The sequence below is a fragment of the Liolophura sinensis genome, chromosome 5 (genome assembly GCF_032854445.1).
Source record: "Liolophura sinensis isolate JHLJ2023 chromosome 5, CUHK_Ljap_v2, whole genome shotgun sequence".
Lineage (NCBI taxonomy): Eukaryota > Metazoa > Mollusca > Polyplacophora > Chitonida > Chitonidae > Liolophura > Liolophura sinensis.
In genome coordinates, this window is record NC_088299.1 from 10,213,903 (window position 1) to 10,238,149 (window position 24,247).

Sequence of the window (24,247 nt, forward strand, 5' to 3'; positions counted from 1 at the left end):
GGTAAATCTTCTTATAGATCTATCTAATAATAAATCAGAATTACCTGCCTATTTTGATAAGATCACGCTTCGTTTTGTTGTGAAATGTCTTCCATCACATCAGCAACATGTGGGCATTTTTGTTCTCATTGATCTGAATTGAAAGACGTCAACATTTGTCTTCTGGGAAAGTGCTATAGTATGCTGTTTTGGGACACGCGAAGTTGAGATACGTAGGTTTGTGGCATCTCTCCAACAGTTGTCCAGGGGTTATCAGCATTGTCGTGGGTCTTGTATAGCTTTCGAAGATTATCTCCCCTTTGCTTGGCTTAGCATATGCATTATAATTACCTACATGTATGTAATTCCAGATATAAGATATTATAATGTGTAAATCTAAGAAGTACACACCCGGAAGATGTGCATTTTGGCAAGTACACTACGTGACCTAACATTTCACCCGTGACGAATTTACTCATGTTTTCATCAGACTCTCTTTGTTCTGTTTATATTGCAAATAGAGTTTTAAAGATTTGTTTGTACTGGAGGATAGAATAATAAAAAATTCTAGCGCCAAAAGATACATTTTATGACATGTACGAATACACTTTGGGCGAATTTTTAGGGCAGTAAATTCCAGAGGCAGGAAAATAAGGATTGATCATCTACGGTATCTTAACAACTGGTTGTCATGTCTATTTAACATTAACACACTTATGTTAATATTTATTTCCTGTGGAGTTTTTTTTTTTTTGTTGTTTTTTTTTTTGCATTATCTGCATACCAATAAGTTTGTTTAATATTCACTGGTGAAAACTATAGTTATACCGCCCTGAAGTTGCCTGTACTATTGCCATGGAAAAACTGAGAGGCAACGCTATTGTAGTCGTGGTTATGGGCGATCTGTCCAATTTGAATTGCTATCGCTCTTTTTAGAACCAGCCTCTTACTTTGGTGTCTCTTATATTGTTTGCCCAATAAGTTGTTCTTTTACACCTGCCACCAGTATGCGTACATTAGCTCTGTTATGTGGATTTCCTATAAATCTTAAACAAGAACATATTTGTATATGCACTTCATCGATGATAAATGTATTATAGCATTGCCTTATTGTGTAAATTAAAATCGTTTGTCAGACTTTGTTGGGTTTTGAGTTGCGTTGGGTAGTCTGCGATCTACCTATAAGATGTGTTAGCAATCTGACATGCTTTACTTTTCTCCCTCATCTTCGCGGTGCCAGGCCTCATTGTCTCTTGGCGTGGTACTCACATCAGCTGGTGGGCCCCAAGCAATAAAGCGTGGTAAAATTTGAGCTTAAGATGTGAATTTATCCGAGTCGTTGAGACACTAGACAAATAGACAAATCTCCACAATGTAAAGGCCTCTTTAGGCTGCGATATGTTGGATTTCTCAGTTGTGGGCGTTTTCGCGATGCAGTAGAAGTCAGCTGACCATCCATCCGGAAAGCACAAGACCCGGGTTCAGGCACTCTTCAGGCTCTCATAAAACATTCGAATCCTGATACTTCACACTTAGGCCTCCGAGACGGCATTTGGTTCAGACGGTGTTACAAATCTTATATGGTGTCGGTATACAGTGATACAGTGACCACCTGGGAAGTCCAGTCTGGTACCAAAGATGTACTTTAACTGTGGGGCGAGTCATATCTGATGTCATTATACTGTGACTGGTTTGGTTTTCCAGTGAAACAGCACTGTGATCACGTTTGGAAGTTTTGTCGGGTGCAGGTATGCTAGCTCCATGTCGTGGCTTCGGGCGTTTTGTTTGGTTTTTCATTGAAACATCCCTGTGACTGGTTGGGCCATTATGCTTGGGTTTTCAGGTAACAGGATAATAAATGTGGCGATATCTGGACCACTCTGTAATAAGGAGACACAGTGGTGGCTTGACCGAAGTATTATTGAAACCTACGACATTCCCATGCATACGAAGAAACCGATGCATATCTGGATAGATATTTATTGTATAGCATGGAGAAGGGATATAACGACTGTTCCGAGTTATTTACACCCAAACCATAAGGTTACAAAACACTACATGAATGAGGTCGTTCGATGTGAAGGAATTTTGGTATACACGGGTATTTAACAACTATGGACAACCTGTTAAGAACCCTTTTATGCCCATTCTCTCTGGCCGTACACGGGAAGGTCTGTTAGCAACCTGCAGATGGTCGTGGGTTTCCCCGTGGCTCTGTCAGGTTTCCTCCCACCATAATGCTGACCGCCGTCGTATAAGATATATATGTATACTGAGTACGGTGTAAAACACCAATCAAATCAAATAAATAAATTATGTATTGAAACAAATTGCAGGATGTTTGCTGTACAACATACTAAACTATTGGTAAAATTCTTTTCACCAACGACATCATCGTATAGGTCGAAAGTCAGGTTTGAGATAAAATCTTTTGCGAAAACTTATGACATGACAAAGAAGAAAAGTTTCGTGAAGACAGCTTATAAATCTGCACGTAATTTCTGGTGACCCACAATGTTAACCCATGTGCCTCTCCACATATCGGGCGGGCTCATTTGTTAGGCCGATTTACGTCATATCCTCATTAAAATCGAACGTGAATTTGACATCTTTGTGGTCACTAATTAAGACTGTGAAATCACCCGAGAACACTAAAAAATGTCGCAAGGCTGCCCGGGGGAGGGGGAAGGGGGTGGGGGCATGTGTTTGGGTTGGGCTCCATTTAATCCGCGCTGGGCCAGGCGCGTGGGGTGTGCAGTCTTAAGGATCAGCGGTCTGCCCGTCAGAGCTAGGCCTCCTCATAACTCCCCTAAAATAAATGATTCTGCGCTGATTGGGTCGAAACACTTAATAGAGAAATGCTGATAACTGTTTTCGCCAACAATCCGTCCGGCAGTGAGTGCCAGACACGGCGGCACCAGCTCCACTCTCTGGAGAGTCGAAGACGGAGTAACAAAGCCAGTTTAGGGCAGCCTATCCACGAAATCAGCTCATAAAACGGTGACCAAGAATCTGTCGATGACAATACTGATCGAATTGTCTTCTAGTCCATCTCCCCGGCTTAATCAAGTAGAGAATAAGAGCAATCGGAACTCGCTTAACCGACAAATTGCGTCCAATATTCGCCTAGAGGCCAGCGATACACTGCAATGGAAACGGATTGCCACAGATTCGTGTTGAACAACTTGAGGCTGCATTCATCCGCAGATACGCTAAATAGAAAATGTACTCAGCCACCGAAACTTTAACAAAAAAAAAGTCAAGTTCTTGTTATTGCCAATAAATTGAATTATAGTCAGCACAACATTTAATTATACCAAATTAGACGCTGGGTTTCTCACTATGCTTAATATTAACTGCATTGCCCAGAATTGGTAAAACCTTCTCCAGCTTGCCCATTGGGTTTGTTTGTTGCAAACAAGTCAACAGTTCATACTAGCTGACGTAAGCTTCCATTCGTTCAAACTCTATTACTGTTAATTTGTAACAGGACAGAAATTCAATTCGCAACTGCAAAGACTGTACTTTTAATAATCTAAGCTATCGTGCCTATACACGTATAACGTATATGCCTTTATTAAATAAGGTTTTACAAGAGAACCATTGAATCTGGTTGGAAAGAAACAAATTATTATTTTAACGCATTATCTAGCAAACAAGCAAATCGTGACATTTAAGAAGACGTTAAACAAAAGTAAACAAAAAATCAACAAATCAACTTGTGACAGTGTTGAAAACGACCTTAAGCAAAATAAAAAAAAATAGCGACAGTGATGAAAGCAACATTAAACAACAAGCAACAAGGAAAGAAACAACTCGTGGCCCTGTGTTGAAAGTGGCGTAAAGCTGCAAGCAAACAAACAAATCGTGAATTTGATGAAACCCTGTTTATACTCCAAAAGCAAAAAAAAAAATGAACCACAATGTGACTGTGTTGCAAGCGAACTCAAACTTCAAGCAAAGGAACAAATCATGACATTATAGAAAGAGACGTGAGGCTGTGTTGAAAGGGACTTTCACTCTCAATGAAACAACACAAATCAAGGCAAAGGTGAAACCTTAGTAAACAAAACAAAACATGGCAACAGTGTCGGACATAACGTTAAACTCAGAGAAAATGAAAGTACATAGGCAAATCGTGACAGTGTTTAAAGTAAACAAATTAATCATGGCAGTGTTAAAGGTAAGTAAATAAACCATGGCAGTGTTGAAAGTAAGTAAATAAATCAAGACAGTGCAGAAAGCAAGCAAACAAATCATGGCAGTGTTGAAAGTAAACAGATATACCATGGCAGTGTTGAAAATAAGCAAATATACCATGGCAGTGTTGAAAGTAAGCAAATAAATCAAGGCAGTGCAGAAAGCAAGCAAACAAATTATGGCAGCATTGAAACTAAACAAATATACCGTGGCAGTGTTGAAAGTAAGCAAATAAATCATGGCAGCATTGAAAGTAAACAAATATACCATAGCAGTGTTGAAAATAAGCAAATAAATCAAGGCAGTGCAGAAAGCAAGCAAACAAGCCATGGCAGTGTTGAAAGTAAACAAATTTACCATGGTAGTGTTGAAAGAAAGCAAACAAATCATCACTGTGTTGAAAGTAATCAAGCAAGCCATGACAGTGTTGAAAGTAAACAAATAAATCATGGCAGTGTTGAAAGTAAGCAAACAAATCATGACAGTGTTGAAAGTAAACAGATAAATCATGGCCGTGTTGAAAGTAGTGTTGAAAGCAAACAAATAAATCCTGGCAGCGTTGAAAGTAAACAAATATACCGTGGCAGTGTTGAAAGTAAACAAATAAATCATGGCAGTGTTGAAAGTAAACAGATAAATCATGGCAGTGTTGAAAGTAAATAAATAAATCATGGCAGTGTTGAAAGTAAGCAAACAAATTATGGCAGCATTGAAAGTAAACAAATATATCGTGGCAGTGTTGAAAGTAAGCAAATAAATCATGGCAGCATTGAAAGTAAACAAATAAACCATGGCAGTGTTGAAAGTAAGCAAATAAATCAAGGCAGTGCAGAAAGCAAGCAAACAAATTATGGCAGCATTGAAAGTAAACAAATATACCATGGCAGTGTTAAAAGTAAGCAAATAAATCACGGCAGTGGAAATCTCCAAATGTAAAACCAAAAATTTTTCTGCATTGATATAGCCCTTCTTTATGAGAAAAATTCTTGGTTGGAGTGTTGAAATTTAATCAAATAAATATAAGTAAACAAAATAATTTTTTACCGGTAATCCAAATTTCCAGGTGAAGATTGTGCCTGTTTTCATCTTACTTTCACGCAAAACGATTATAATTTGCCATTAGTAGACGCTGTGGAGCGTGGGCCATGGCTTAGTTGTATAGTGCGTATCTAGGATATAAAAATATTCTTGGGTACGACGTAAAACTACGATCAAATAAATAAATAAATAGATCCTGGATGTACGGAATCTTTAGATTTCTGCAGCTCTTAGTGTTTGTTGAGCCTTTGATTGGTAAACGTTTACACATAGGACCTATAACCCGCTGAAATCCGGCCTCCTTTCAATTTAAGTAAGTTAAGGTATTAAAAAGCAGCAACTCACACAGACTCCTGCACCCTATGTGACGTTGGATTAGGTAATAAAAAAATTGAAGTGATTTTAAATTCTGACTTTTTGGTTTATTTCCCAATACAACTGGGGCTACCGTACAAGGCAAATTTCCTCCACTATACGTTGCGTAATAGTATCTTCAGGAAGGTTCAAAGTTGGGAAATTGTCTTCTAGCTAAAATACATGACGTGTTACGTCGCTTATCTAAAGGGAAGAAGGTGTGTGTGGGGGGTGTATGTGTGTGTTTGTGGGGGGGGGGGGGTCTTAGACTTGGGAAACCATATAATAACAACATAATTATAGAAGTATAATGCCAAATTTCCTTAAACCACCGCGTACCTAAAGGAAAGCTCAAAGTTAAGAAACCGCCTTCTAGAGCTAAAATACATAACGAGTTCCCTCGGGTATCTAACCAGGTGCAGTGGGATTGGGGAAACGGCTAATTAAAGGAAGGCTCAAAATTAAGAAACCATATTAAAGCTGCATGTACAATACACTGGAGATATTCTTAATCAACCGCAAAGGCCTCTGTGGCGTTGTAGTTAGCGTGCGAAACAATGATTTAGTAGCCTCTTTTGAACAGTTTTGGATTGAGCAATGCGGGCTGTGAGTTCAAGTCCAGCTCATGCTGTCCTCCTCTCTGGCCGTTCGTGAATAGATCTGCCAGCATAACCTGAGGATGGTCGTGGTTTTCTGCCTGCCTCTGCCCTGTTTTTTTTTCTTTTCTCACCCTAATGGAGACCGTATATAAGTCAAACATTCTTGAGTTCGACGTAAACTACCAATCAAATAAATAAATAAACAAATTTTATCCGCATGACCTGCGGATGGTCGTGGGTTTCCCCCGGGCTGTGCCCTGTTTCCACCCACCATAATGCTGGCCGCCGTCGTATAAGTGAAATATTCTTGAGTACGGCGTAAAACACCAATCCAAAAAAAAAATCATTTCTAACCATATAACTATTTGTTTGATATGTGGATCGAACTGAACGGTAGTAAACGATCGTTTTTCGGCTTGGCAACTCGTTTCTTCAGACCGCTTAGGTGGCCTAATGGTTAGGGCGTCCGGCTCAGAGTCCGGAGATTCGGGATCAAGTATGGATCGGGTCATATAAAAGGGTACTTGTTGTTACCTCGCTTGGCGCTCAGCACTAAGAGGTTAGAGCAAGTAAACACAACTGGTTGACCCGGTGTCAGTATAATGTGGCAGGGTGGGGTGTCATGTCTGGTGTCTTCGGCATGATATTAATGATATTAATTACGACGTTAAACCCCAATCATGCATACATACTTGATTCTTTTCGATAGACATAAAACAGTACAATCCTAGACTGAACAATGCTTAAACATACTTTATTTTATTCAGAAAAAATGCTGCTGATTTAACGGTTGTGATGTTGGCCTTATTATATTACAGGCTGGTTCACAGTTGGGTAATCGGCTTTAAAAGCTGAAATATGTTGAAATTGCACAGGGCTATGTTCACATGCCATACAGCGATGGGGGATGGGGGGCTGGCATATGTGTTGTTGATTGACTTCATGTTTAAACCCTGTTCAAAATCACAAAAAATAATGGTTTTTCTTCTTTAATCCTTTAAATGTCAACTGAATTGTACTGAACCTCAAGGGATATTCGTAAAGCAAGCGATGATGATACCCAGCCTATCAGAAGCTACGAGAGCCTCGGAGCAAGCTGAGCCCAATAAAACTGCGAAGATCCACGTGCGAGGAATACTCCGTGTGGGACCCCAGAGAAAACCCCGGTATGCTGGCCGTGAGTGTTTCGGGCGACCTGTGCTAACTTCTCGTCGCTTCCCCCCACGCTCCGCCCCTCACTGGTACAGTCCGATCTCAGCGGGAGAAGACGACCCGTGGCACCTCTCAGTGCAATCAGACGAAACCCTTGTACAAACCCGCGGGAACCCACCATCTCAGGTATACAAAGTGTTATGGTGGGATTTTGAATTCCACACGTTTTTTTGTCTGCTGTCTCCCAGGTAGACGGGCAAAAAAGGCAACTTACTGACACCATTTTTCAGATCTGCTTCGATATACAGCGTTTAAATTTCAATGGAATTTTTGTAACATAATGTCACGTATATGAAGAAACTATAGCGGGTAATACCTTTCAGTTCTTCCAATCTCTTCTTCAACGGCATCTGGGACAAAGCCTGTTCAGCGAACTGGAGAAATAATTTTTAATCGTTTGTGATTTGATACGACGGAGCTGAGAGCCACAACGCTATACCAGTATAAATTCGTGGGTCGGGACTTTTCTATAAAGGCTGGAGAGATTTGTCAATGATACTTTGAATGAGACCGTTGTGCGTGGATCGTTTGCTGTTTCTTGTCGACCATTGATTGGCCAATACATCAGAACCCAATACCCTGTATTAATTTAATTTGACGAAATTGGAGCTCAATGGAACGCCACATCAGATAAAGGTGATCACCCCTGGATCAGCGCGTTTCTGCCGGCACTGCTTTGCCGATCACAAACATGTGCGATCGCGCGAAAGATCGGAAAAGTAATCAACACCCAATCGTTACTTTTGATCAAAAACTTGGATACAAAAGTTTGAGACACTTGGTGGCTTGAAGTTTAAACTAACGAGTCAACAGTCAAGCAACGCAGGATTTCAACAAATGTCAGAACAACGGCGACGAAATTTTCAAGTTTGGCAATGCGAAATCAGCAGGACAGAACTTTGGGCTTTGTTCCCTTAAGATAAACCAGTTGTTTGTTACGATACCAAGTGGTTTTGATTTGTTAACTGTTTTCGTGCCCGATTTCTGGGGAAACAGAGAGCTTCGCTAGCGATTTATAGCAGAGTCTAGTTTGAGAACACGAGGATGTTGTTATAGCTTGCCTATACTTCTATCACGGATTGTACTTTACTTTTGATCGTCAAGATGATACTGCCACCAAGACTTGGCGGATACGTACTGTTACTTGCTGTTGTCGTTTTCACCAGTCTTAGGCCATCTTCCGCCAAAGGACGGCGAAAACTGGACGCTGGGGTGAAAATTCAGCGGGAAGATGAGCCGGAAGAAGTCACCAATATCAGCAGTAAAGACGAGGTAAGGATTGACAATTCATGTCGACCGTACATGTAAACTCTCCTGTATCCATGGAGTAAGGGCAGATTATATTTGTTGTTTATTTAGATTGATTGATTGATCGATTGATTGATTGGTTGGTTAACTGGTGTCTAACGCCGTTCTCAGGAATGTTTCTCTTACACAATGACGGTCAGGTGCATGGAGGAAACCGGAGGAAACCACGGACCTCTGGCAGGGGCTGGCAAATTCCATCTAAGTTTCTTAAATTCTATAATGAATTAATAATGATCTGGCGATCTGTGTCATATTTGTCATTGTCCTATCTAATTCACTTAACTCATGGCTAATGTATATATAAGAATTCATGTTCTTACTCTGGTTCATTGCATTGAACACCATGCTTCTATGGACAGTTGGGAAGTACGATAGATATCGAAATTTGCATTTCTCTTGAAAATTATTCAAGGACTACGACATTTTAATTGAATGTCATCACTGGAATGTGAACGGTCTTTCCTCCATCGTATTTGTCTGCTTTCCTCTTACATTTTACTAGCTTTATTTATATTACGACTCGCTCCCTTTCCACCTAAGCTGTTCAATGACTTCTGTGTAACGTATTCACATCATGTGTTGCATAATTTTACATGACCTATTTACTGGTTGAATACAGTGTTATACATTACAGTGTCTTCGCACAGAAGAGTGATACCCATGTAGATAGTCTATCCAACAGATTATTGATTTGCTGTATGGCAAAATTACGTAATGTATCATATACGTAAAATATTCAGAAAATTGCAACAAACACAGGGTGTTTTCTCAGCTTAAGGATGATATCGCGTATAATTCATCCATGACGTATGGTATAAATCAGCCAGTGCCGAATATGTATTATACAATGCCCGCAGTCATAAAAAAAAATCAGCTACCAATATAAACCCATAATTGTGGAAACTTTTTCCCAAAGCAATTGTCTCCAGCAATGAAGATGCATGTTTTCTTACATAACAGCAGGCACTTTTATTGATATATACGTGTTGGATTTTCATAGCCCAATGGTGACGTGTTTACCCGACAGTTTCTCTCGACATATTCTCCTGTACTAAATATAAGATTGCCTGTATATATGGTAAACTTTAGGCCTGTGTCCTCATTTGTACACTTTTCTAGGTAACGGTTGGTCTAATAGACACCGTTTGTCTAACATCGCTGAAAAAGGCATTGTTTTTGTTTCTTACGCCACTATATAAATAGGCTAACACCATTTAATGGGAAAGGGATGCAGTCATCATTTTAAAAGCGTTGGTGTGTAATTCAACTGAAATTTCTAAATCGTAGACAATGAATCCGCGGGTTGGCGACAGACCTGAGTGTTACGTATAACCATGCACTGTTTACAAAACATGTTCTCTTCGTCGGTTACACAGAATACAGACAATCGTTCCTTAACTTTACCTCGAGCGTTTCAAGAACACTCCATGCATATATAGCATTCACGCATTTGTCAAGCTTTCATAAATATCAAATGTGACGGCATGCAATGACGTCATATAATGTCAGTCGTCGCTCAGTAATTTTGATCAATCGTATCTTCTGTTTAAAATATCGGAAAGAAAAATCTGTCTGCTTCTTACACCCAGCTGTAATACTTTTCTGTCCTAGTTCCCGGTACCCTCGTTTAAAGCGTACACGAGTTTTGTGATGTTGAACCACATGTAATACTTTTCGTGGGCACCCAAACAGTGGGGGTTCAATCCCGGTCTTAGAAAGGAAAATTTTAGATTTTTTTCTAGTTTTTTTTTTCAGCGATCGAGGGCCTTGGTGATAATTAGCATCCGAAGATTTTCGTGGGATAGTTTGTACTCTCTTAACTTAAGTGTATACGCATATCACCTAATAAGTAAACTATGGTTCTATAGGAGACTTCTAATAATTATGATAAAATATTAATGTAAGTTTTCTGGCCACCTGTTGTGATTTTATTTATAAAAGACTACAGCATAATAGAGAGTTAACCAGATCAGCGACGACAGCGTGATATATATATATATATATATATATATATATATATATATATATATATATATATATATATATATATATATATATATATATATATATATATATATATATATATGATAAATGGTCGCATGTGACCTGTGAAATATATACTGCTTCTTATCAATTTACCTCAGTTATAGGGTTTTGTACTCTAACTATTCATTGTCACCTGTTTTGTCATTCAGATTTGTCCAGTAATTAATATAATTACACGCATATGTGCAAATTACGACTCACGTTTTTGTTTTGTTGTTAATTATTTCAATAGAGTGTGGTAAGAATGTAAGTTAAAAACAACATTTTTTGACCACGCTAGTTATATTATAAAGTTAATTCAAGCAACCAATACAATATTTGCTTCACTAGATATATTCACGAAATTTTCAATGGAGTTTTTTTCTCCATGACATCACCCAATCACTGACAACGACCTCAGGATGTGACCCTATAAAGCAGTGTCAGTGTGACATCTTTTATGCCCGATAAATCTTTCATTCTCAATTGACATCACTCATCGCAGAACTGCATGACTTGGCCTGACTCACTAACTGCCAGTAATAAAGTGCGAGAGACTTTCTAACACAGGCCTCCTGTTTTAAACCCAAGCCCTCGATCCCTCATCCACCCTCCAGCTTCACCATGTGGTATTAATTATCAGAAGGAGATGCAGCACCGGACATTCTCGTGTCACTATATCCACATCTCGTGTCACCATATCCAAATCTCATGTCACCATATCCAAATCGCGTGTCACCATATCCAAATCTCATGTCACCATATCCGAATCGCCTGTCACCATATCCAAATCACGTGTCACCATATCCAAATCGCGTGTCACCATATCCAAACTCATGTCACCATATCCAAATCCCATGTCACCATATCCAAATCTCATGTCACCATATCCAAATCGCGTGTCACCATATCCACATCTCATGTCACCATATCCAAATCTCATGTCACCATATCCAAATCTCCTGTCACCATATCCACACCTCGTGTCACCATATCCGAATCGCCCATCACCATATCCAAATCTCGTGTCACCATATCCAAATCGCGTGTCACCATATCCAAATCTCATGTCACCATATCCAAATCGCGTGTCACCATATCCAAATCTCATGTCACCATATCCGAATCGCCCATCACCATATCCAAATCACGTGTCACCATATCCAAATCGCGTGTCACCATATCCAAACTCATGTCACCATATCCAAATCTCATGTCACCATATCCAAATCGCGTGTCACCATATCCACATCTCATGTCACCATATCCAAATCTCATGTCACCATATCCAAATCGCCTGTCACCATATCCACACCTCGTGTCACCATATCCGAATCGCCCATCACCATATCCAAATCGCGTGTCACCATATCCAAATCTCGTGTCACCATATCCAAATCGCGTGTCACCATGTCTAAATCTCATGTCACCATATCCAAATCGCGCGTCACCATATCCAAAGCTGCGTTTCAAAATGTGTTACAAACATTTTCCTGTATTTACAGATGAATCGATTTGGCTTGCACCCATAGAAAAGATGCCTCGAGTTGTACATGTTTGCCTGTAAGCTGATATAGTAGCTTTCTACCAGCTAACAGAAACGGTAGTGACTCAGAAGTAAGATGCAAGACTTTCGATCAGTCGTGGGCACTCAAGCAGTGGCAGTTCAATCCCCGTCTTAGAAAGGGAAATTTGTACGCTCTTAACGTCACTGTATATGTATTTTAAACCTAATGCTTAAACTATGGTGTTATAGCGGACGTGTGCTTAAGCGCTTACATCAATAGTTAGAATAAAACCCTAAATGACGTAAACTGACAAGAGGCTGTATTTCACCTGTTACGTGTGACCATTTGCCAACTATCACACTGTCCACGCTGTTCTGGTTTTACTCCATCGGGTTTTTTATACTAGGCTTGTCGAAAACCACTTGTCTTGCACTTGTCTGTACGTCACAAGTGGGAACGATCGTCAGTAACTTGCTGCCAGATGCCAGTGATTTATTTATTTATTTATTTGATAAAAAAATAAAATAATAAAAATAATAATATAGAATAAAATAAGTGTATAACAGAGGAAGTAGGTGAGTGCACAAAAAACAAAATCAAATCAGTTCGTTACTTTCCAATATCTCGGTCCTTTATTGCGAGGAATGTTAGACATTTGATCTTTCCGTTCTAGAATTGGTGGAAAGAGTTGACTATGATATGAATGGTTGAGAATGTGTACTTCAAGCATTTTCTGGGATGTGTATAAGACATGTTTTATTTTGGGACGCACCAACAAAACAACCCCACTGCCAATGTGTAACAAAGAGCATTTGCAGCTGAATGGCGAAATAAATCAGAATTTAAGTGCTCGTCAGCCACCCATGACGCTGAAGTGATTCCCCAATTAAACCCTAACCAAACACGGAAGAGTTTCAATTAAAGAGATCCATTCATTCATGTGTAAACTTCTTTTGATCTTCTTTGATTCTGCAAGTGTGTAAAGTTGATACATGTGTGGTGTTTGGATTGTTCTTCAATGCCATACTTAAGAACTTTTCACTTTCACGATGGCGGTTAGTACGATGGTGTTTGAGTGTATTTTACAAGTTTGTTTACATTCTCCATGTCTCCAAGGGTCCGCAACGGACTAAAAGCATTGTTTGGTGTTTGCACGCTGTTCCTCGGGCGTCGAAATGGTTCACGCCGGCGACCCAAAGACAGGGGTGGAGATATGCAAACTTCCATACAATGTATGTCAAGTATACATGTAATTTGCATACCGTTTACTTACGAGTTGCAAGTTGTTGTTATTACACAGTTACTTTATAATGAGCACACTAACGAGTTGAGCTTGAGAGAATACTTGAAATATTCTTTCTATTGACACACTCGCATTCTTCAAGGTGCGAAATCTCGTTTTCCGCTTAGTACTGAAACAACACTGTGTGGTGTTCACGGCCATTTCATTCGCTAAAAGTCAGCCGTAATCGTAATGCCTAAATACAGCCTGTCCTCGTCTTCAGGACTGCCAAAAGATATACAAGTCATAGTCCTGTACTGATTCGTCTAATATTTATAACATGTTGTTTACATAAAGCATTTGCATGTATTTACTTGTTTTCATACAATTTGTTTTCAAAAATTGCAAATTTCCAAACGAGGAATTGGCTTTTTAAAAGTAGTTTGCGTCGCACACATTGTGCGTAAATTCTTTGAATCCCTGGCTTGTTGTTGAAGAAAAGACATCACAGTCAATCCACACACATGACCAAGAAAGCAGTGCACTGGGGCATCCAGTTCGTAAGCTAATACCTTATGTCAGCCCGTGTTCCAGGCTGACCTTCGGTGCTTTTTTTCCCGCCTTTACCTTGAATTTGGCGTGGTATTTGTAATTGAAATAATCTTGATTTCAACGAATAATTTAAAAATGGAACGCTCTCACTGGTAAATTAATCTCTGAAGTCCGAGCACGTGCGGAGCTGATATGGATTTCTCAGCTCGCGTGTAAGGCAGATAATGTGATCTCAACTCTCGTACAGGGCAGATATGGTTATCTCAGATTGCGTGTAGGGCAGAATTTGTTACTTAGTTTCAGATATCTCTGTTTTTGCTTTGATGCTTAATCATGATGGAAATACTCATCAATTAGGTAAATTATATCTACGTTCATTGTAATGCCTTGGATTTGCTATTATATATCTTGCAAATTTATCAACTAGCTCATATCTCCTATCTCGTACGCCTAACCCTTGTGCAAACCTGGTTTCCTCAGTTAAGTGTGTGACTGAGGATCTGAGGGCAGTGAGGTGACACGCACCTCTAGTCGCCGCTTCGCATCAGCTCGCTATCACGAACACAATAGGTGCGGAATGTCATGGGTAATTACATGCGATAAGGCTTATCAGGCCAGATCCAAAACACCTTTAGATGCTGTCACTCCAGTGCTAAATGGTAATGCTTTGTTAAATGTCGCATGTTGTCTTTTATGGGGGTTCACGTATTGTAGCGTTAGCCGCAAACAAACCTTAAACTCGTTGGTGATTCTACGTGTAGAGGTGTGATAGCAAACACCTCCGGCTGGTACTTCCGAGCCCGCACGATCGGCGACAAGCGTTCTGCTTCCGCGAATTAGGCGGCGGTATGATGTAGGCGCACGGCGAGCGAGGAACGAGCAAGTTTCGACTATAAGTACATATTTGCTCTCTTGAAATCCAGCGCTTGGGTGTGATATTCTTCATTCATAGCTGTTTAACTGGATTTGTAACTCTCGTGTCAGGGCTAGACATACGTGTGTATACATATCAGAAATAGACACAAGCTGCGGACCGGGTATTTATTCATAGAACGCTGTCCACACTCAAACCACATGAATGAAACATTAGATCCATTGAAATAAGGCAATGTTGGTTCTTTGGCTATTTTGTATGTTGTTATATCCATTAGCATACCCATTAAAAGGGGCCGTAGGTGGGAAGATCTTGCAGCAACCTGCGGATGGTCGCTGGTTTCCCATGGGTTCTGCCCGGTTTCCTCTCACCATAATACTGACCGCCGTCATATAAGTGAAATATCCTTGAGAACGGCGTAAAGCACAAATCAAATAAATAAATAAATTGTATCAAGACATTGTATGAGCCCTTGTGATAAAAGTATAAATGTATACATGTGTCAAAATCAATATCGACATGCAAGCTATTATTGTGTGAAAGTAAATAAAATTTATAACTTGGAGATTAGGCTTAATTACCTTTACAACATCAATAAAGACTCCCGAGTGATTTCACTTTGCCTCATACCGAAACAATTTTATTAATTCCATACGTCTTTATGGCTTAGAATCAATGCATGAATGATATTGGCAACTGTATCGTGGCAAGGGCATGGTCTGCAGTTTGGAATTTTATGCCCTGTTTTTATTAGCTTAACAGACGTCGATTTATCAGCAAATAAATAATATGCGAATGTTTGCTAGATAAGCAAAACTTTGTACGAGTAACGTTTCCAGATTATCATGCGTATCATGCGAACACACGTTCGTATACCAGTCGTCATCCAATATGGACGTTCCAGGTCAATAATCGCAAGGCCTTTTCTCAAAACGACGTTTAACATAAACCACCAAAGAAGTAAGACAGTATACTAAGTACGAAATTAGAACGGAATCATATAAAGAGAAACAGTGAACAGTTTTCAATGATGTTGGAAAGACGCAATGTACTTTCTAGGCAAATGTGTGAAATCGGTCCTAAAATAGCGTACCATTCTAGTATACAAATTGTGGATACTAAAATATGTATCTGAGTTGCGCTTTGATTGCTACTGTTCATATATCCAGCGTGGCGATCTAATTCAAAACGATGAATATAATGCTCCTATATATAACCCTTGGTAAAGCTGAATTAGACAATATTATGACGCAGAGTGCCAGAGATTCTGGACGCTCTGTCCATATTTGCTGACAACAGAAGTATACTCATTGTAAAACTTTAAAAACTTAGTCGTCTGATGGAATAACTGGGATACACTAGTTTTGGAGAAATAACTTGTCCCTTCGCTATATAGCTGTCCAAGTAAGGGTAATTTAAAAAACTCTCTCAACATGGTAAAGCCATTTTCTAAATGCCCTTGACAGTCTTGGATTAGATTATCACATGCAAGAGCTGAGATTTCTTCGAACAATGACCCAATCTTTTTTGTCTGAATTTACTACATTTAAAGTTGGCAAAACATTTTGCTTAGTCGTTTTTGACCCATGCAATTTTGTTCCATGTTGCTTTCAGAGCCGCCATTGTATCTCCCTTTGCAATGTTTTCATCTTATATTATTTGTCACATGTGAGGACAACACAGCTTTTCGGGCAGTTCTAGACAAGTGACACATAACGTTTTTGATCAACATCCCTGCAATTATATTTTACCGGATTCAACTTAAGAAGTTGTGTAAGTTGCCAATTTTTAAGCATTTATATTGGCATTTATAGAATAAAACCCTAACTAAGGAAAACTGAAGACGGAGGTGTGACAATTTGCCCACTGTCACAGTGTCGTCGCTGCTGTAGTTTTATACATAATTTTTCACTTCCCGTAACCGTATTTCTATTAGCTAATTGTGAGCGGTTATACTGTTTTGATTTTGATGGTTATTACGCAGAAAATATACAACAGGAGAAATCATCTCGCTAAGCTATTACGTACAATATTTTCATGTAAGATTAACTTCAGTACACTTAACCCTTACGCTAAGCCAATTAAAAGACACTTTCCCGTACGGACTCGTTCTCTGTTAAAAAAACATGGCAGTAAGTAAAAATATTTATCCCACTGGCGGCCAAATGTTTATGGTATATGGTGTAAAGCGAGTGTTTTCGTAAACACCGCCAGTAGCTAATAGAGAGCTCTTTTGAGACGTTGTCGGAAGTCTGCCGTGATCTTAAGATTCCCCTCACTAGCCGATCACAGAAACGGTTCGTGAGGATTGCGATCCACAGCGCTTGTTTAGTGATTAGCGAAAAAGCTCCTAGGTGGGGAAGGCAGTTTGTTTTTAAGAGGCCGTTTAATTTGGGAATTTGGCTGGAGCTAGATTAGTGAGATTTCGGATAGATCAGGCGAGGTGTGGCCGCCATGTTTACAGGGCTTGCCGGGAAATCCGTTTATTCAGCGGGTTCTAATAACAGACTCCTTCATTCATCAAGTTGCGAGCTGCTCATAATTAAACCAAATTGATATCAGGCTAGCTGAAGACGACCTAACGACTGTGTAGGCTTGCCGCTTCCCTCTGGCCTCCTCCTCCTTCCCCGACACCCCCACCCCCGGGAAATGTTCTGCTTCGTCACCATTGAAGAGGAAACCCAGACCCCGAAGCCCTACTTTACACGGAGTATTATCGGGATTTATCCTGCATTATAATCGGCCAACAACGCCATGTTTGGGAAACGAAATAATTACTGACATTTTTCAACGAGTTTATCGCCATAAGCGCATTGAAAACATAACATTACAGAAACTAGTAATGGTATAAAATTCACCGGTGTAATTTTTTAAAAATTAAATTAAGAGGCTATACTGAAGATTTTGTTGGGCAAAAAATCCACAGTAGCTAATCAAATCAAATTTTCTGTGTTTATCGAGGATAGCTCAAATTATTGCCTTCAGTAAATATCCGACTCGTACCTGCACTATTTATAGTGTAAAAATGATTCTTAAGCTTAAAAAGTTATAACTACATTTTAGAAAATTTACCGATTTTACCGTGTCACTCGTGCTCAGACGAGGTTGATAATTTGTGCAAGATAATTGTATTTGGGCTATTCTAAAATAAAAGCATCAGTTTGATTGGACTTGGGCTGATCGAGTTTTTGCAAAAAAATCTGCCGTATAATCTGTGTAACCGTCTTTTTCTTGTAAATCAAAACAATTTTTGATAAATTAAAAATTAAAAAAATTTTGGACACGGATTTGATGAGGAACTACATCACGATCCTTGTTCCACAAAGTTATGGTAGAATAAGTTTGTTAATATAACTAGTATACATCGTAATCAAGGTAGACTAAGTTCGTTAATATAACTACCATACATGGTAATCAAGGTAGACTAAGTTCGTTAATATAACTACCATACATGTTAATCATGGTAGATTAAGTTCTTTAATATAACTACCATACATGGTAATCATGGTAGACTAAGTTCGTTAATATAACTACCATACATGTTAATCATGGTAGATTAAGTTCTTTAATATAACTACCATACATGGTAATCATGGTAGACTAAGTTCGTTAATATAACTACCATACATGTTAATCATGGTAGACTAAGTTCGTTAATATAACTACCATACATGTTAATCATGGTAGATTAAGTTCTTTAATATAACTACCATACATGGTAATCATGGTAGACTAAGTTCGTTAATATAACTACCATACATGTTAATCATGGTAGACTAAGTTCGTTAATATAACTACCATACATGTTAATCATGGTAGATTAAGTTCTTTAATATAACTACCATACATGGTAATCATGGTAGACTAAGTTCGTTAATATAGCTACCATATATGGTAATCCATGTTAAAGATAAATATAAATTTATGGTACATGTACCGACAGCCAGCTTATTCCGTGAAAGCTTTGATGTCGAGTTCACACTTAGATACTCTAATACATATTTACCCTATAAAAGGAGTGCGTGAACACGATATTTTTTCCACCTCTGCACCCCCAAAACGGCCCACTATTTTGCAGGGCCGCTTGCACAGATCCATCGTCGTAATTTGACTGTAACTACCATGGCAAACATGTTAGACACATATCTTCCCATGATAGTTAAAGTCAACTTAAGGTAAGATCCCTTTGAGCACGAGGCCCCTGGGAATCTTATCATTCTGAAAATCTCAGTCTGGAACTTTGTTTATCTTATCTTTCTTTACAGTACATATATAGTAGTATGACCGGACCTTTTAAGTCGATACAGTGGCCTTAATTCACACTGATTCTCGTAAACCGTAATCAAGCACTAGATTAATTCATTAATCGATTGATTATACAGCTGCCTAGAAAATTGCGTAATTTCCTAACGTTGTATCTGCCCGTTCATATGCTGTCATATCTATGCTGCTGCCTCAGTCAAATGCTGTGTCGAAGACACCAAGCACGACAACCCGCCCAGTCGTATTATACTGGTACCCCTCAGATCTGTACTTGGCCTTTATAACTGCATTTTAGCATTAGTTATTGGTAGCACCAGGATTGCTGATAAAGTTTGTTCGGTCTGACTTCGAGCCGTTTCGAGCCCATTTATGCACAGATGATATAAACGCTTGCGATAAAGTTGCTCATTGTCATCACGCGAATATTCATACTGATAAAATTATAATATGTCATGATTCTAAATTGTATCGCTAATCTTGGAATAATTGATTAACAAACATGGATTTGGTGTATAATCTGCCCAGCCTAATCAATGTTTAAATTGGAACTTAGTTTTATACAGCAATGACTGCAACATCAATAAACATATTTATTTATTATCTGAATGGTATTTCACACCGTACTCAAGAATATTTCACTTGTACGACGGCATCCAGCATTATGGTGGGAGGAAGCTGGGTAGAACCCGGAGGAAACCGAGGTTGCTGGCATACCTTCCCACATACGATCGGAAATAAAGTCTGCATAAACTGAGCTCGAACTCACAGCGCGAGAGAGGCTCTTGAGTCATTACGTTGAACGAGCACGCTAACCACTATAGGCCAAGGAAGGCCATTCGAAGTAGTCTGGAAAAAGGTATCCCCAATAGTGAGTTACATATGGCGCATACGGGGATATTGGTGGTTATGTAAGTGTCAAGTTTGTTTGGCCAAGATGAGTTTGGATGAGTTTGTAAATGGGAAGTGTGAAGCTAAGCAAAGCATGGACCAAGTAAGTGAGAATTGTACGGTTTGCCCCACTTTTGGTGTACAGCCAGGACACGTTGGCTGACATACTAAAGTGGGGAGTAAAATTGGAATGAACAGAGATGGACGATCCCCATACCTGTCAGGGTGCATGAAGTAGGCAATAGGTCAAGTAGCGCCAATCCAGTCTCTTAATGAACCTCGTAACATTCTGCAAATTCCTAGAAACAAGTGCCATTTTATTAAAAAAATAGGAATGATAGAACACAGACGCCATTATTATGATTGATATTGGAATATGCAGGGGCATGTAAGTAAGTGATAGTATAAGGGGTTAGGCCAGTTAATTACCTCGAATGGAGAGGAACACCTGTTTGAGGGATACAGTCGTATTATAAACTTAATTCCACGTTTTTGTAACTATAAAAAGAATTCCCTTTAGGCTACTTGTTCACTAAACACTATTTCAACCTAAGGGCGGGCAATCGTCTTTTTATTTATATGAAGTCGATGCTATAAACGTCCAGGGATGCCAACATATAGAACCCCAGGGATGTACTTTCGTTGACATCCAAGATAGAACTTGATGGCGCAGATCGGTTTTATAGACACTTGAGCATTTCCGGATGATCAAAATGGCAGCAGCTAAACTGTTTCCATCTGCTTGTTTGGCACGTTCCGGGGTCATGCTTAATCAAGTGGGAATTTTAGAGAGGTCATCCGGTGCACTGTACACCTCACTGTATCCCGAGAGTGTTCCAAGCCACGTGTCACGATAGCCGGATGCCAGAAGGACCCATTAGCCGTTTCGTTGAAGTCCAACAGGATCAAGTGGTTCAAAAACACCTTCTGTTGGCTCACAAGTTGCTATTTTATATAGGTATCTTTTGTGGTGTTTTGCCATGGTATCTTCTCGAAAACCACAAAACTGTCGTCAGATATATTTAGTAAAAATATTATATGATGTATAACAAAATGCATACAGTATATAAACGGGCACAAGCTACGCAATCATTAAATATATCTGACAGTTGTTCAACGCCATACTCAAGAAATTTTCAAGTATACGATAGCGGTCTGTATTATAGATGGAGGAAATGGGAGTCACCGGAGAAAACCAATGATCTTTGGCAAGTTACTGACGAACTTTCAAGTATATAGACATGCACACTATATTGGTGGAAGACCAGTGGTCTTCACCGAACGTGAGACTGTACAAACGGCCACTCGAGGGCCGTCAATCGCTTATTGTCACCAAAGCAGGCAAAAAATCCTTGTCAAATACTGGTTTTGAACCCGCATCTCGAGTGTCCTAGCTATTGAAAGGCAAGCGCCTTATAGTCACTTCACCGTGGCCCGCATTCCTAGCCTGTTGTTTGTATATTCTTGTATACCGATCTTACCGACAATAAAATAAACAAATAAATAAATAGACGGCCCTCATGGAGGACATTACAACATCTGACTCTATGATATTTTGGTTCTACCAGTAGTGCCAGGTATTCTGTAATACATTGTAAGTATACGTGTGGGGTTCTTGAATTTTATCGTCTTTTTTGAGTTCTTTTTGTTCCTATAAAGTGAATAAGTAATTTCGTACGTCTATTCCAGAACGAGGCTCCAGTACCAAGACGCGTTGATCCTCAGGGCAGCTGGTTTGCTTTCGTTCGTCATTCAAATCGCAGCAATCGAAAACACCAAAACAAAAACAGAGAAAAGAAGAAGAAATCGTTGGTGAGTATAGAGACCTTTTTACAGGTACCGATGGAAGAATTGGTGAGATTCGTTGGCCTCCGTTGCCAAGTAGTTATCGTCACTGAGTTCGCAAAAAGTACCATCAGGAACCTCTCACCAATGCGATCGTTGTAAGTTCAGATCCAGCTCATGCTGGCTTCCTCTGCGATCCTGCCGCGGAAGGTCCGCTGACAACCTGCGGATGGTCGTAGGTTTCTCTCAGGCTCTCCCCGCTTTCCTCCCACCATAATGCTTGGCGACGTGACGTAAGCGAAAAATTCTTGAGTATGGCGAACACTCCAATTAAATAAATAAATTGATTAATTGTCTGGTTGCTTTATTTCTGACTTCATCGATTGATTGAGGTGTTTAAATAGTATTACCTGGATGTGTGATCATTTCTATAGTAACCGCCCAAAATAACTACGCTCAGGGTGTAGTATTCACACTGATTGCACTTTAAAGCATGCATGTGTTTTACATCATGTCACCCAGATATGATATCTGTTGGTAATTAGGCCTGCTCCAATGTACAATACCTTTATTTACACGCACTAAATGACAGACAATGTGCTTACCCGGACGTGTAAGCCATTGCCACCACCAACTAGTCTTTGTTACAAATACGAATGCGTCTGTAAATAAACTGTCTGTATTTTGCTATTTATTCTGAATATTAGAATAACAGGACATGCAAGTGCGTCGTGAAAACAGATACTTCGATGGTATATATATATAGTAGAGATCAAAGCCCCAAGGAGTGTCGCGTATTATGTATAGTGGCTTCAGTGCACGCTCTTTTATTATTTATATCACAGAAAGGGTAGCTTATTGCTTTTGTATATATATATACATATATATATATACTCAAGAGTTCGAATTCGGTGCACTCTTCTTCGCTTTATATGCTGACCACTCATTTTGAAATAAATTAAAAATAAAATGTGCTGTGTGTTGCTATAAATGCAGACCTTCATCATTTGCTTTAAATGTATAATTAACATTTCAAAACTAAATTGCCTCAGATGTCGCAGGCCCCATGTGAAAGTGAAAGAATAGCTATAGAATGTTGTTGGTACTTAACGAATAATGAAATAAAAGGGAAATCGTAGGGATTGCTTCGCCCACAACTATAAATACACATAATATATTTTTAGTTAGAACAATCATGTTGCAAATTTATTGATTTCGTGAAATATTATTTTTTCCTTACCCACGTTAATCTTGAGATGGGGGTGTGGATGAGCGGTTAGTTGACGGAAAGGTTAATTAAGTACAATAAAACTGTGAACAAGTATTGTCGTTTCAAAGGAAAAGACCTCTAAATATAAAAGTAGGCATCACTAAGAAGACCGCTTAAAATTATGCATAAATATACTTTATTTATTTTTTTTTACATTTTGTGTGAAAAGAGTTAAAGGCGCTCAAACATCTGACTTATAAGGTGTGCTGTATGGACCGTACTATCAGAGGTTAGGAGCTCTGACGTCACAGGAAGTTTATCCAACTCCAGTCACCACACTGTATCGAAAAACTCGATTTACTCATGATTGAAAGATCGCTGAAATAATATTCCCCAATTTTTTTTTCCTTCTGGTGAACATCAGGAAATAGGTGATGTGACGTCAGTGTTCCTAGATACCGACAGTGTGGCTCATAAGGCCCACCATAGTTTTCAAATATTTGAATGCATTTCAACAGTCTCACAAACATCTGAAAAAATAAATGAAACTATTTTTCCTCATAGTTTTCAGTTGTCTTTATAAAGAACCTTACTTCATATTTTACCTTTCTTTTACTTTAATTGAGACGTAAAACAGTGAGCATTCTCCAGCTTGGACACGAAACGACATTTTCTCCGGAAGAGTTTCCACGTGTTGAATAAACATCGTTTCAATGATCTTCTTAACTTTGACCTTGTTACAGCGTGGTTTACCCGGCCCACGAGGTCCCCCTGGGCCCCCTGGCCCGCCCGGCCCGCCGGGAACCGTCATCACACAGGAGGTCATGCTGAAAGAATTCAAAGAAATGGTCAAAGGTGTGTATTCAGAGAGGTATGGGTAAAACTATGCAAGTCAACATTGGTAAAATATGTGTGGTATTTCGCCTCAGACAGTTTGTTTTTGTTAAGGAAAAGAAATCTACAATCGACATAATCAACACCATTGGGAAAAATGAAAACCATAGTTAAAATAACTGTATATATTAAATTCCTTACGTTACAATATTGAACACTCTGAAATGAATTCAATCTTAAGTTCAGTGTCGGATTTTGTGGGAGAGTCTAAACTTGCGCAAGGCTACGCTCATTTCACCCTAATTGATATGCTCACTTGGCCCTGACAGAAATTTGTAAAGAGAAAGAGTAAACCTCGTATGAAGTTGATCTTGTGATCTCGGCCTGGCTTTGGCA

At 39.3% G+C, this 24,247-nt stretch overlaps 1 protein-coding gene across 1 annotated transcript in view; it reads left to right on the forward strand.

Annotated features, from left to right (window-relative positions):
* Positions 1-7,328: 7,328 nt before the first annotated feature.
* The window catches only part of LOC135465806 (adipolin-like), a 29,093-nt gene continuing 12,174 nt past the window's right edge, over positions 7,329-24,247 (forward strand). The window contains exons 1-3 of the mRNA XM_064743154.1: positions 7,329-8,654; positions 21,712-21,834; positions 23,761-23,872. Coding sequence (XP_064599224.1) covers positions 8,487-8,654; positions 21,712-21,834; positions 23,761-23,872 — 403 coding nt within the window. The 5' untranslated portion in view covers positions 7,329-8,486. The remainder of the gene's footprint in view (positions 8,655-21,711; positions 21,835-23,760; positions 23,873-24,247) is intronic.